Source organism: Colossoma macropomum, unplaced genomic scaffold, assembly GCF_904425465.1.
Source record: "Colossoma macropomum unplaced genomic scaffold, Colossoma_macropomum, whole genome shotgun sequence".
Lineage (NCBI taxonomy): Eukaryota > Metazoa > Chordata > Actinopteri > Characiformes > Serrasalmidae > Colossoma > Colossoma macropomum.
This window is the reverse complement of record NW_023494806.1, coordinates 18,263,942-18,278,066: the sequence shown is the minus strand read 5'-3', so window position 1 is coordinate 18,278,066 and position 14,125 is coordinate 18,263,942. Positions and strand designations below refer to the sequence as shown.

The 14,125-nt window shown below is 40.0% G+C and overlaps 1 protein-coding gene across 2 annotated transcripts in view; it reads left to right on the top strand.

Annotated features, from left to right (window-relative positions):
* Nucleotides 1-14,125, top strand: part of coro1ca (coronin, actin binding protein, 1Ca) — a 68,386-nt gene that overhangs the window by 14,961 nt on the left and 39,300 nt on the right. Inside the window, exons 1-2 of one of the 2 annotated variants that reach the window (XM_036597932.1) lie at nucleotides 8,401-8,477; nucleotides 9,194-9,393. In XM_036597932.1, coding sequence (XP_036453825.1) covers nucleotides 8,411-8,477; nucleotides 9,194-9,393 — 267 coding nt within the window. In that variant the 5' untranslated portion in view covers nucleotides 8,401-8,410. Of the gene's footprint in view, nucleotides 1-8,400; nucleotides 8,478-9,193; nucleotides 9,394-14,125 lie in introns of those variants that run through there. The other variant, XM_036597933.1, reaches the window with a different exon arrangement.

Sequence of the window (14,125 nt, the reverse complement as noted above, 5' to 3'; positions counted from 1 at the left end):
TTGCTTCGTGAGAATGGACCTCTCATGCAATTCTTCCCTTTAGGCTTCCCCTGTTGGAAGTCTGAAATCTGCACGTTCAGCCAACAACCCAGACAGTTCCCTTGCTTGTAGCCAGCATTAGCTTGGCAAGTGTGTGTGTGGTGCCAGGAGACTTTGCCATTAGCCATTTGCTTTAATTGAACACTTTTGAGGTGTCTGCTGGAGAGGTCCACTCAGTTAGCCACTTCACTTGCATGAAAGCTGCCAAATAGCCATTTATCTCCACAAACCTATCGCTTCCCCTTTATTTAACATTGATGGTGTGCTTGTCGTATTATAATTTAGTTTCACAATGAGTAATTCTCATCATGTTCTGAGATTGGGAAACCATAGCCATTTGTAGTACTTAAAACATAAGTATCTGACTTGTACTCCTTGTGCGGCTTTGATCCACCATTAATTTCTCTTTGAATGACATGTTTGATCCACATCTTTGCTTTTATCTTGCTGTAGTGAAAGTGAGGGATTTCATGAAGTACACCTGCTCTGAGCTACCATGAATCATGACTTTGGAATAGCCAGATAGCTACAGGCTTTTTCAGGAAGAATTTCACTCAGGGTGTTTTAAAAGCACAAGCCTCAACGATGTTCTTTGCTTGGGTTCAGTGTTTGTACAGGAGGAAAGGTGGATATTTTATAGAAGCCTTTTTAAAGAGGACACCTGAGATTAATGGGTACTTTTAATGGTTAAAGGTTTGGCACGACTAAACAAAATTGTATGTTCACAACCTCAGAGAAATGAAAATGTTCTATACGTCGCTTATTTGCACAAAAGACGTTTTGACATCCCTGTCGCTGAATTAGGTGTTTGTCCTGTGTCCTGAAGAACCTTTATCTCTGCCCATGTGAATCTTTCTGTTCCTGTTGAGTAGGCTTTACACATGCAGCTTAACAGAGACCATCTTCTGTGCCATTTTTTGAGCTTGATGTGCAACTCATAAGCATTTAAGTCCTTCTTGACCTGAGCCTAGAGGAAATGAGTTCACAAAAGGGGTCAGAATTAAGAAGTGACACTCTTTTCATTTGCTTGGAGTGTGTGGTATTTAGACTTCCTGACTTGAACCGCTGGTTTTGTATGACATTTTAGCATAAGGGAACTCTTATAGAAGAACCCTTGTGGCGGGCAGACAGGGAAGCACCTAGAATAAAGCCCCTACAGTGCACTTGGCTTGTGTTTGTTTTTCTTTAATAGACCAGTAATCTCATTGAAGCTGAAAGTGCCTACCTTTGGCCACTCAGTGATGTCATGATTAATTAAAAAAAATCATCTAAATTTGAGATGTTTGTAATGGGTGGTGGACTAAAGGTTAAATTCAAGGTATTTTCAGTTCAAGGTCCTGATATTCTTTTTCGTATTAAATGGAGAAATGTATAAAATAATCAAATTGATTAATTGATGAGATTTTATATTGGATACTGAAGATATTTTGAAATAAAATGGGTTTAATTGGAACTTTGCTTTCTGTGACATTGCAACCTAAATGATTTGTCCCACTCCTGCAATCAGACCTTTTATAACTGGTTTCCATCTGTGTTAGTCATGAGTGAAAATGTCTACTCTAGGTTAGACTGGCCTTAGTAAGCTTTAGTGTATTCGCCTTTATTAAAAGCCCTTTCCTCAGCTGTGGCCATATGATTGTCTTAAGGCTTCGTCTTTTCTGTAGCCATCAAGAAAGCATGTTGTGAATGTTCATGTGATTGGTTACTTCTGTTTAGAACTAGTTTAGAGCTTTTAAAAACACTCTGCAATTTCATTCCATAGAGGAATGTGCATAATAGTGCCCTAAAACACAAATGGGGCCGAACAAATAGAGACATCATTACATCCCACTTCAGTTCTCAGTGTGAGTACATGGGACGAATGTAGACACTTGCTAGCGATCAGTAAAATGTTGAAGTGAGACTTGAGCAGCAGAGGCAGCAGCTTGGCATGTGACCACATGTGAAGGTTTATCAGGAGACAAAGTCCACATTATCTGCTTGAGTCACACTGGTCACCACGCCCATTGGCAGGAAAAACTTCTTTTCCCCCTTCCTTTTGCCAGCGGAACCCCTAAGAGTCTGTTTGCTCAGCTATACTTGGGATTGTCGATGGCAAACCGCAGTGCAGTCATCAGAAGTTCATTTCAGACTCAAATGGGTTATTGCCTTCCAACTTATGCAGCGAGGAAAATGTTTGCGGTTTGAGGAGTTGGTCATACCTGTTTTCTGCAAAATGGAATGACAGGCTGCTTTTTGACATTTCATTTTATTTTCACAACAGAAAAAAAGGTCTGATGCTTGTTTGATGATGCATTGATTCCAGCAACTATGTTCCTCCCAAGATGTCTGGACTTCATGAATGGACTGTCAGTGTGGGTGTGGTCGGAATTCATTTAATACACTGAAAATCCTGCAACATGCGTGTTTCTGTTTCTGCTTGGATTTGATGACCGTTACACTGTGTAAACATTTTATGACTGGTAGTCCAAAGTTACTTGGAATTAAATCTTGCAGTCCAATTACAGGCCTGTTTTTGCAAAGGCTTGAAGCTCCTGCTATTGCACATGATTGCTGGTGACTGTGGTTGCTTACACTGTCACAGGCAAGGCTTGCAGTTTTTTTTTTTGTTGCACTTTGTAAAGCTTTAAGCATGTTCAGCCAAGAAGTTCCCAAGTTGTTGTGGTTGGCTGTCAGTTGTTTACATTGGGAGGTGTCACATTCTCTCTGCTCCAAGCTGAAATTATGTTCTACCTCAGATTTGTTTTAGAAGTGAAGCTAGACGCTTGGGTGAGAAATAGGATGAAAAGGTAGGTGCTGAAGTTTATATGGACACAGCTTTTTTGCTTTCATGGGTGTAATGCACCGAATGAGGGTTTATTTTCCATAGCTTTGCTATTTTGATTTCATGACTCTACCTGGACGGTTGCTGCCAAATTGAGCTTGAACTCTGCAGCTGCTCCCTTTAAAATGGATTTCATCATGTTGGTTTGCTTTGACCCATGTAACACAAAAGAAAGACTTTGATAGGTGGATGGTCCGTCATTATGCTTGTGCATTAACATGTCATATTCCTCTGTTGCACAATCACTGTGTTAGCTGTACCATCTTAGACTGAGCTTTGATAAAAGGGTGCCATCTTGACCTGCATTTTTGTAAATTTATGTTAGGTTTGGGCTTGCTTTGCCGTACCTAGGGTGGATTTGATTGGACCTCAGCTTCATGTAGCTTCTGTGTTAAGCTGCTTTCACATTGAAAATGAAAAATTCCTTGCTGTTATTTTCAATAGGGTGTGCAGCACAAAGCGGACACCCCCAGCAGGGTCATTTAAAGTTCAAATGTTTTCAATTTTTGCGTGATGCTCTACAGGCCCAGCACTCTCTGTTAGCAGAGTAGGCGTGTGTCTGGTAGTTCCCTTCAACATGAATTAATTCTTATTTTTAGCAGTCCATGAGCATATTTACACATGCCAAGGTATCTCTAAAATTATGAATTAAATTATGACCTGTCTCAGGAACTTTAGCATGGAAGCTAGTGTCAACCCATGTTGGCCTTTCAGGTTTGTAGTTAATAGCATTTGGGCTAGCTGAGAAAAGGTAACCTCAGAAATAAAGTAAATGGGACACGAGCTGCTGATGTGTGTCAAGATAAAGCACATGCTGTGGGTAATAACAGGCTAGTCAGATACATGGTCTTTTTAGAGTCACAGTTTAATCTTCAGTGGTTAAGCTACAACTAAAGATCCTGCCTCACATTGGGGTTCAATTGGTGGTTATTTTTGGTGGGGATTTAAAAAATAGTGTCAATACAGGGAGGGCTAGATATCAGTGTTTTGGGATTTAATAATGAATGTTAGTCAGATAGATGTATTTCTGTTTTAATCCAGAAGAAGCCACTGTTCTGTTCAGATCAAGTTTTCTGTTACGTCAGTTGAGATTAGGGACGGTTGGGTAGTGAAGTAGATTGCATGCTTAACCTGCAGGAAAGCAGGGTTCAATCCGACTCTTCAGGCTCAAATCAGAAACTGTGCAATAAAACTCACTGGGTGAGACTCCTAGCATTATGTTCACCTGCCGTTTTGAGTTGCATTGGATAAAAACATTGTTAAACATGAAAGGATAAAGTGTATGTTAAATGTTGATTCTGTTTTGCTTCAATAAAAAAGATTGCAAAGAGATGAACAAAGTGTACGCCTCATTTGATAAAACGGTGTTCTTAAAAGTAAAAATTAATAAACCTATGTTAAACCTGTGCTGTGTATCATTACTGTGGTTTTGGCCAACAGTATAAAGATGAGTACAATTTTTTTTGAAAAATCCTGACCAGCCTCAAATGATCCTAATAAGCATTACACATTCATATGACCTGACAAATACAATAAATTTTATTCAAAATAAAAATTCTTGAAAGGTGTTGATCTGTTTTTAATATGTTGCCTGGCATGTCACAGCTGTGGTCTATAGCAGTATTACATTGTGATGTTTTGTCTAGAGATGCATTGATACACATACAGGTATTGGCCTGATATTGTGCTCATTTATTCATACTGGTTGCACCAATACCTGCATTAGATTCCACCTAATACCATGTGACGTAAGCTGAATGTACACTTCTGTGCTAATGAACAAACGACTCAAGCTAGCAATTGAAAGAGGGTCTGCTTACACAGCAAAATGCTGCCAGTGCCGTGGCAGTCAGACACAGTGATTGGTAGGGGTGCGGGAAAAACTCGATTCTTAGATGCATTGCGATGCGGACGTGAACGATTCTGAATCGATTCATTCAACGTCAAAAATCGATTTTCTAAATATTTAATTTATAACGTAATGTTGACGGAACGCAAAAGGCTGAACTGGAAGTGGGAAAGTGCAGCGCCCGGACAGTCTGTGGCGGCACATAACAAAAACACTACTGGAGGAGCGAGAAATTCAACCGGCTCCCTCTGCATTAAAAGCCAGGTTAGGTCAGGAGTCACAACACAAATGATAAGAAGAGCCATTTTGCCTTTCAACGAAGTCAAACCACCTTGGGAGCCACAACATTTAATGTCCAGTATGTCTCAGTATGTGCTGATGTACTAGTATGGGCTAAAAATATAAACGAGAGCGCAGATTTACTTCGCTCTGCTTTAAGCTTTAGCTTTAGCCGCTTTCCTTCCATTTCCACCAGAAAACTTTTCTTCAAAACTAGAAGAGTTTCTTGTAAAATGTCTCAGCATCCGGCTGTTTTACGAGGCTGAAGTCGCTTCTCATTCACCAGCTTCTCGTTCTAATTTTCCTGTTCCAACTAACTGCAGTTACTACAGTAACTGCTGCACCATTTAAGGTGGAACGGGAAAATACAAAAGAGAAGCGAGTTCGTTTTCGCAACTTTTTAGAGAAAGACAGTCTCTCAGCAGATTTAACCAACCGCGCTGCTTATAAATGCGAATAAGTCCTCCAAATGTTCGTCTTAAACTGTTTTTTCATTCGCCACTGGCGAGGCCAGACTTCGGGGCTATGTGACCTGCTGTCTGTTCTCAGTCGTTGAGAACCAGGGCTTTTGCGTTATGCTGCACACTTTGGAGCCGAGATTCAGCATCCAGTCTCGAAAATACCCCCCCACTCTCTACAACGAGACCAAAAGGGTGGCTGTAATGTACTGCGTGGACACCCATTGCCACTGGATCTTATTTCAGGGCAACAGCGCGCTTTATCGCAGATGAGTGGCAGCAGCGTCTCTGAATGAGAGCCCTCTAGTTCACTTGCCACATCACTTCCATTTTATTTATTAATAATAGATATTTTAGATATTTAAAGCAAAGTATTTGTAATGATCCGTAATGCATTTACATTATGGATCATTACAAATACTTTGCTTAAAAACTACCAAGTCCTCAGACAGTTGGAAGATAGAAATCATGTATAGAGAAAAAAGATGCATCGAGATGCATCGATAACCGTTTTATAATCGCATCGCAGCCCTCTGAATTGTAATCGAATCGAATCGTGAGGTGCCTAAAGATTCCCACCCCTGGTGATTGGTCACTTTAAACACTCTTCCTTGGCATATTCTTGCCAGGTATGCACTGAGTGATTTTAGCGTGTTTCTAAACATACAGAAACACAATCACAACCAACTCCCCAGTACATGTGGAGACACGTAAACTTGCAAAATGGAGGCACAAAACTTGACGTTTGTTACCAAAGTCTGTCTATGCCGACTTTGGTCTGTCTGGACAGAATTGTTTGGTTTAAATGTTAATACTAGTGATGCACTCATACTGACCTTGTTAAACAAGTTGGATATTGTCTCTGATGCTGTAAAAATCCGAATGAAATCCAACGTGTCGGCCGATATTCTCTTCAGAAATACGTAATATGAACAACGCTTTTCCCCAACATTTGTTATGTGTAGTTCTTTAAAAGTTCTCCAGGATAATATGGCAATGCAGTTTAAAAAAAATAAACTTGCCATTTTATGGTTTTTACACTGTAGTGTTGAAAACACAAATAAACATCTGTCCTTTTATGTGGGCTGAAAAGCTATAGGTGAATTAAATTTGAATAATGTGGTTAAATATAACATGAATAATAAGCATGATTCATTTAAAAAAAATCCTCGATTTAAACATCAGCTAACAAGACAAGTGACACAACACATGCTGGCTAATAACAAACGTCTGCGATTTGAGATTTTACGCTTCACAAAGGTGTTAGTAGCACAGCAACTTGTAATACTTGGAAAGCTAAAGTTTTGAGGGTAAAACTCGCATTTTCTTTGAATGTTTAGATTTTACAAATTTATTGTTGCACTGAAAAGTTCACACTGGAATTAATAATTAATGTTTATTTTGCTGTTGCATTATCCAGAAGCGTGATAACAGTAACATAATAAAATGTTTTTTTATACTGCCTTCTTTTTTGCTTTTCAGTCTCATTAATTTTAATTTTTTAATCTCTTGCTTTAGTTAGAGCCCCGTGTTAAACACATAAAGGTGTACAGAATTGCAATAAATCTTTTTTTTTAAAGCACTGACCCAGAGTTCGGGTATCAGAATCAGTATTGGAAGAGAAAAACTGGGATTGGTATTAGGTTAATGCAGTGAGGTTTTATTGTAAATTCAGATATTTGTTTCTTAACACCATATACATATTAGAAAATAATTACTGAAAACGTGAAAAGACTGCAAACTATGTAGTACTGAATTCCAGAGTTGGACTGTTAAATTGTTTTTCATCATTTTTTGTGTTCAGGAAATTTTTTTTTGGTTTTGTTTTTTTTGGTGGACCTGCAATTGAGGCTTGATGACGCACTGGGGCCATACTTAGCCTGACCCCTCCCATAGCACTATAACATGTAAAAACTAGAGCACATTAGCATTAGTGATTCTCCCAGCCTAACTTTACTTGGCTAGGTTATGCTAGTCTGTAATCCCTTTTGCTAACTTGCATAATTGGAAGGAAAAAAAATGACCATTCAGATGCAGAACGAGGCTTACTTTCAACCCAGGAGACACTTTGCTGCTTAACCTAGTGAGCTAATGGATATGCTAATGTTAGCCCGAAGCTGAAGTCTGGTTACTATTCGCCTGCTTCTTGTTCGAGTTTTCCCGTTCCACCTGAAGTGGTGCAGCAGTTACATTCTGGTGATCACGAAGCTGAAAAGAGGCTGCACCTTTCCTGCAAATGGCTGTAGTTTCAACGCCTTCAGCAGATACTCCCCCAGTTTTTAGAGAAGAGCATACTGCTCAATTTCTTTTTTTTTATATATACTTTATATACTTGCCTTTTTTGTTTTTTTTTTCTTTAAATCTTTCAAATGTGGCTGGGTGGTTAATAATGCATTTTTCTGTGGTGAGACAAACTCAGAATGCAAATTGATTCTTACTTTACACAAATATTAAATTGTCTTTGTAAAGCAGTAGAGAGACCGTATCATCCTACTCATGTACGTCATTGCCTGCTTTTTGTTTCAGTGCATAGTGTGGTACAAGTTAGCAAAGCTGCTGTAGCACAGTTTCTCAGACCGTTTGTGTTTCACAAAGCATGTCAATCGGGCTGAGCGTTTTCGTGTAGTATGAGCGTATAAATTGTAGGCTTTGTCTGCACACAATGGTCTGTTTAACTGTACAGTGTGAGTTGTCACTAAAGAACAATATTTCTGAAATTGCACAGTGGACATTAAACAACAGCTTATACCTGGCACACGCTACAGGATAATCGATTTGCTCCTGATATCAGGGTGCTCTTAAACGATGATATTCTCAGATTATCCTGTAGTGTGGGGTGTCTGTAACCCAATCTTTACTCCTTCGATCTGCTCTCAGTCCAGCCTAACGTCATGCCTGAAAGACCAATGAGAGTCGAGCTAAGATGAACTTTAGTCAGTGTGTACTGAAGACATTGTAAACATGGCGGCTAAATGGAGAACTAGTCACCTCATGTATATGCATGTATGCACCTCAAGCTCGCGTTTCAGTATGTATAAGCCTTCTTGACCCCTTCTTGTCAGCCGTGGCTCCATCCACATTGTTTTCTTCTGCTTGGCATTTTCTGTGCAGAAAGCCTGCACTGCCAACATGAGAATAGCTGTGTTGTCAGCCGCCCTATTTGTTTAGGTCTAAAGTGCTGTTAGTTTGAGAAAAAATCCCACAAGGTTTCAAGGCCTTGGAACCATTGGTCGGGACTCTTGTTCATGTGCATAATCTGAAAGTATGTGGTGTTACATTCAGGGCAGATTGTCATGTGGGGACTTTGACTAACAATGATCAAGGACAGATAAATCGGTAGAAAATATCATTATGTGTGGGCTCTTTCACTCATGGATATCAGTTAACTCATTCATTTGGAATGCTGTCTGTTGCTTGACAATCCAGTGTGAATAATTCTGGCTATTAAAGTGGTGACATGGTTAGTAATTCTGACAGGCCCCAGCTGTCATGACTTCAGTACTGTTTCACTGTGGAACTGAATAGAGCCACTCTAGTTGCATGAAAGAAGGCATTTGCAAACCACCACATCATGTCTTTGGTGGTTATTTGGTTGTTGTGTTTGGCACATTCCAAAATGTGGGGTGAGGCTAATTTTTGCTGAACTTTGAACTTTGATTCTGCTGTTTCAGGCATCGTTGCTGCATAGAAAATAAGTATAAGCAGCCTCATTTTCTCTCTCTCTCTTGCTCCGTGTCTCTGCAGATATGTTCAGACGGGTGGTGCGGCAGAGTAAGTTCCGGCACGTGTTCGGCCAGGCAGTAAAGAACGACCAGTGCTATGATGACATCAGGGTGTCTCGGGTCACATGGGACAGCGCCTTCTGCGCAGTCAACCCCAAATTCGTCGCCATAATCGTAGAGGCCAGTGGCGGTGGAGCCTTCCTCGTTCTGCCCCTTCATAAGGTAAGAAAAGCACTAATATCCTGGGAATCCAGGATATACTTACTTAGTGTTTACATACTTAGTGTTTTGTTGCTTTTGTGCAGTGGAGCTCAGTGCTTTTTAAACCACAGCACTGCAATGTAAAGGGTTTAGCCATAGCGAGGTGTCTGTAGACTACAGGCTGTCCCCAGCACACAAGCCCAGAGTGCAGTCGTAAGCAGACAGTGCTTTTTGAGGTTTTGGCTGTTGTTCGCTGGGTTTGACCTGTGCCCTACGCTCAGCTGGATTTACTGCAAGGAGAGATGCTCAGATGCTTCAAATTGCACATTACCCAGACACCACTTCACCCACAGGACATGGGAAGATCTCTCTCTTTTCTGTACTATTTTTTCTGTCTTGTTTTCTCTTCTCTCATGTTTTGTTCCCGAGAGACAAAGTCTAGCTTATCTTAGGATTCTTTACAAGTTTGTTTTGCACTTCAAGTAGAAAAAAGTTTTTAGGGTTATTCTCCTTTAAGATCACTCTACTCTCAAAGCCTCCAATCTCAACCCCTGGTCACCCCTAGTCTTGATTTGTTATTATTGACTTTGTCCAAATCTCTAGCGCCTCCTGAGTGCCACAGTAATGACTTTTTAGCTCAATCAAGTTCCCACCTCTGCAGCGATAGGGTAACGTCTGTCACTTGGTTAGCAGATCATGTTTATTGATTTTCACCAGAGAGAGAAAAAATGGATTTCCTAAGTAACGCCACACTTGGGCCAGTCTGCTATTGGATACAAATGATGATCCAGTAGCAACCCCAGAGCTTAATGCACTGGCCTCACTGACATACTAGGAAATCCTCCATTACAACATTAAAACAAAGATGTGCTTATAGCTGCACCTGTTGTGTATCTGGCTTTTCTGCTTTTGTAGTGTAAACACTATGCCTGTATTTGCACTTGTGGTTCCTCATATGATTGGAAGTTTCTTTTTATGTTGATCTAGCCAGATTCTGATCACAGCAGTTGTGCAACAGTACCTGAGAGGGAGTGCTATGCCATGGATCAGCACGCCAGTGCCAGTATCTCATGTAATATTGTGATTATACCACGGTTTCATTGAGTTTTATTAGATTTTGAGGCAATTATAACACATGAACTAACAAAGTTTATTTATACTCTACAAAGAAAAATAGCTCATATTGTGTGCTGCTGCACATACATGCTATTAAATGTATTGCAACACAAAACCTTCAAGACGACTAGCATAAGAGCGATAATAGAGGTGGAACGTCAGCGTGATGCGATGTAATGTGTTAAATATATAAATGGGTCAACCGTCAAAAACGGAACACTTGCTGTCATTACTTAAAATAAAGTCACTGGTACTTTTTTAACTGAGGATTATTGTTGCTAAGTTACAGATGGAAAAGCCTTATCTCTTAAAGATAGAGATGCACCGATACCACTTTTTCCCTTGTGATGCTGATACCTGATCCTTTAATATCGGCTGATGCTAACTCTATCTAAACTAACCTAGAAGTCCTGATATTCATACAATTACGTTTTTAAAATTCTATTTTGGTAACATCTGTGTTCTGAACAGTATACAGATAGACCTGTGGTCTTTACACATCAGCACACAGCAGCTTCTCTGGCTCAAAAACAGAACTGAATGTTGAATTGTTTCACATTCAAATTTCATTTGTCTCATATGTGCGTCTTGTTCACTCGTACTGCTTCTCTGAGCATCAGTTCAGTAAATACCACCGTCGTTCATGCTGTCGGTATTTAAGACTTTCACTGTTTTTTCTGGCTTGGATGAAGCGACGGGCCGCGAGACCCTGCTGCTGAGTGATGCAGCTGACCAGCGGAGGCCCAGTAGACCCAGCTAGTGGGCTGCTATGCTAAATCTAGACTCAGTGGAGGCTAAGGCTATCAATATGCAAAGTGTCCGACGTTTCCTTCCGCTCTCTCAATAACATTAACTCCGACTGTAAAAGAGCACACAGCGGCAGACGAATAGTCACCGAAAGAAGCAGTTCAGCCGCTCAGGTAAGTGGCTCGGTTAGTGTTCTTAACACCAAAACGTGCCGTTACAGGTTCCGCCATGAGCAATTTTACTGCTGCTTTTACGCTGGATATATCAGAAACTGCTTCATGGTAACGGTCACAGGTATCTGTATCCCCATCACCGGTAATGATACTGCGTTTAAGTGCTGGTATCGGCGCAACACTACTTAAAGAGATTCATTTGTAGTGCCATTTTTGAAAAATATTGCCTCTCAGACAATCACATTGCGAGATCTGTCGGGACAGTGGCAAAATGGCTGGTATAACTGGACAGAAAGTGTGTCCAACATCCAAATTTCAAGAGAGACTGTTTTTGTGAGGTACTAATGCTAACAGTTTGAATGAGGCATAACATAACAGAAGACGTGGTTTGATCGGTGCTTGTGTGAACCACACAGCAATTTAAAGACTGCAGCGTTTAGTTCAAAAAGCACATAATTTGAGACAGTAAGGAAACTGAACTGTCTGTGGAGTAAGACAAACTATGAAGCTTCTCTTAGTGGAGAAACAGCTTTTGCTCAGTGTCTTGGATTCTTGTTTATATATAGCACAATTAGTTTAGCAGCTAGCTGGAGGGATGTCTTCCCTTACAAATGAAATATCATTTCTGTAGCAGTGTTTTTGTTGGTTAACTCAAAACTTTAATAGCCACGGCTTAGCCTGATGTGGGTTGTAAGCGTCCACATGCTAACAGCTCAGCTTGGTCCTTATGCTGCCAGAGAGCCCTGGAGGGTAGTTTTTCTTGAACAAACACATCTTACACTATCAACAAGGTGTGGACGAACTAAAGCATACATGCACAGAATTGTAATGAGGGTGATCTGTGTTTTTCAAGGGGAGCAGGAGACCACATTTTGGGGAAAAAAACTGAAAAATTGTGTTTACACAATTTTCCCCTTACTCAGTGTAATCAGTCAGCTGACACGTTTTATATATGAGATTTGCTCCTTTATTTTTGCACTAGAGATTAAACCCCAACAATTAGCATCATGCAAACAGCATGACTAACTCATCAGTCACCTGCCTCAAATCATGCCCAAAACAGAGTTATTAAAGGGACCATTTGCTGCATTGTTCTTAAATTTGAACTCTTGACCCACTCTTGTGGATTTATTTACCAAAAAACAGATGTAATTCATTTTAACTTGACTAATTTACAATCTCTGTTTATTCGTTTGAATTAAACAGGCATTTATTTTTTTTTTCAATGTGCCTTTAAGACTGAAGTATGTAAATCCTCTGTTCTGATTGGCTGCCCTATATTGAAAAAGCAGTCCAGGCTGAAACACACTGTATAACTTTTATTCAGTTGGTTAGAGCTAGACTGCTAGGAGCTGAATAGCTGGATATATCATTGTTTACAAAACAAAACTTTGTGTCTCCTTTTTTGTTGGTGTTGATTTTTAATGCAGTCATTATAAAATGGACCAATAGACAATGTCCAACATGACTTAGAATCGGATGTTGTTGAACTTTCGTTAAACGTTAAAGATGCTCTTTTTTTTTTTCTCTTTTGGTGGTATGAGGTTTTGTTCCTGAAAGGGACAGTATGTTGTTTTTGTGAGGTAGCACAAAAAGTTTCCATGAAAGGAAGTGAAGGTAAAATTTGAAATTACATACTGCATCAACTCTCTTAATTAGAAAATTAGTTTTCCATGATATGTAATTTCCAGCAGACTTGCTCATGCGGTTTCTAACACTGTATGTTGTGTTGCTGCCTATAAAAATGTAAAAACCTTTAAACAAGCTAAACTTGTATTTCTAGTGCAAAACTAAAGAAGCAAACTTTGGACGACAAACGTGTCTTGGCTGATCAACTACATTTCTTTGCGTCTCATTCAGCACTCCAGCCGTCTCCGGTGGTGATGGGGTGTGATTTACCGGGACTGGTTAGAGTTGCTGTTGCAGTGCTGACAAGCAACTTCAGCCATTGATTAGAGGGTACTGGAATATGACCATGACATATGAGACATATTTGGCACCTGGCTAGTGTACTGAGGCCTGTCATCAACATCTCACACACTCTGGCACACGTGCTTCTCAAACATGAGAGAAACAAGAAACAAATTGAGCTTTCTGCTATAATCCTCTAAAAGTAGAGTGTATTTTATTTAGCCAAGGAAGTCCATTTGCTGAATAAAAGAAAAAGCTGTTGATGTCTTTATGTGCAAGACCCTTTTGATGTGTCCTTGAAGGTTTTTGGTACTCTGGTGAAATTGCTGCGTCTTTGTGCTTATCTGTCCGATTGAGCCTGGTCCATCTGTCCGCTCTTCTGACGCAGGCTGAGGTGATAAACTGGGCCTGTTGGTCTGGATTGAAAAATGCGTCATCAGTGTGCTTTGAAGTGTTGTGCTTCACTTTTTGTTTCTGATCATTAAGTCGTCTGCATGTTTTCCTCTATTTTTCTTTTTACACAAGATGTGTCTGCGGCAACATCACATTACTATTGGTCGTCACACCTTGACTGAGTGTATATGTGTGTAAGGTTATGAGGGGTTTTTCGGTGCCTGTTAGGGGCGAGTGATGTGGCAAAAGAGCACAATACTTAAAGAAATATTCATGATACTCTATTAGTGTTGCACCAATATAGGAAAGTTGATACGCCTGTATCCGATATTTTTTTTATGTACATATCTGCTGAAGGCAATGCATAAGCATAGGGGTGTGCAATATGCAAAAATATGTCATAATACAAAATA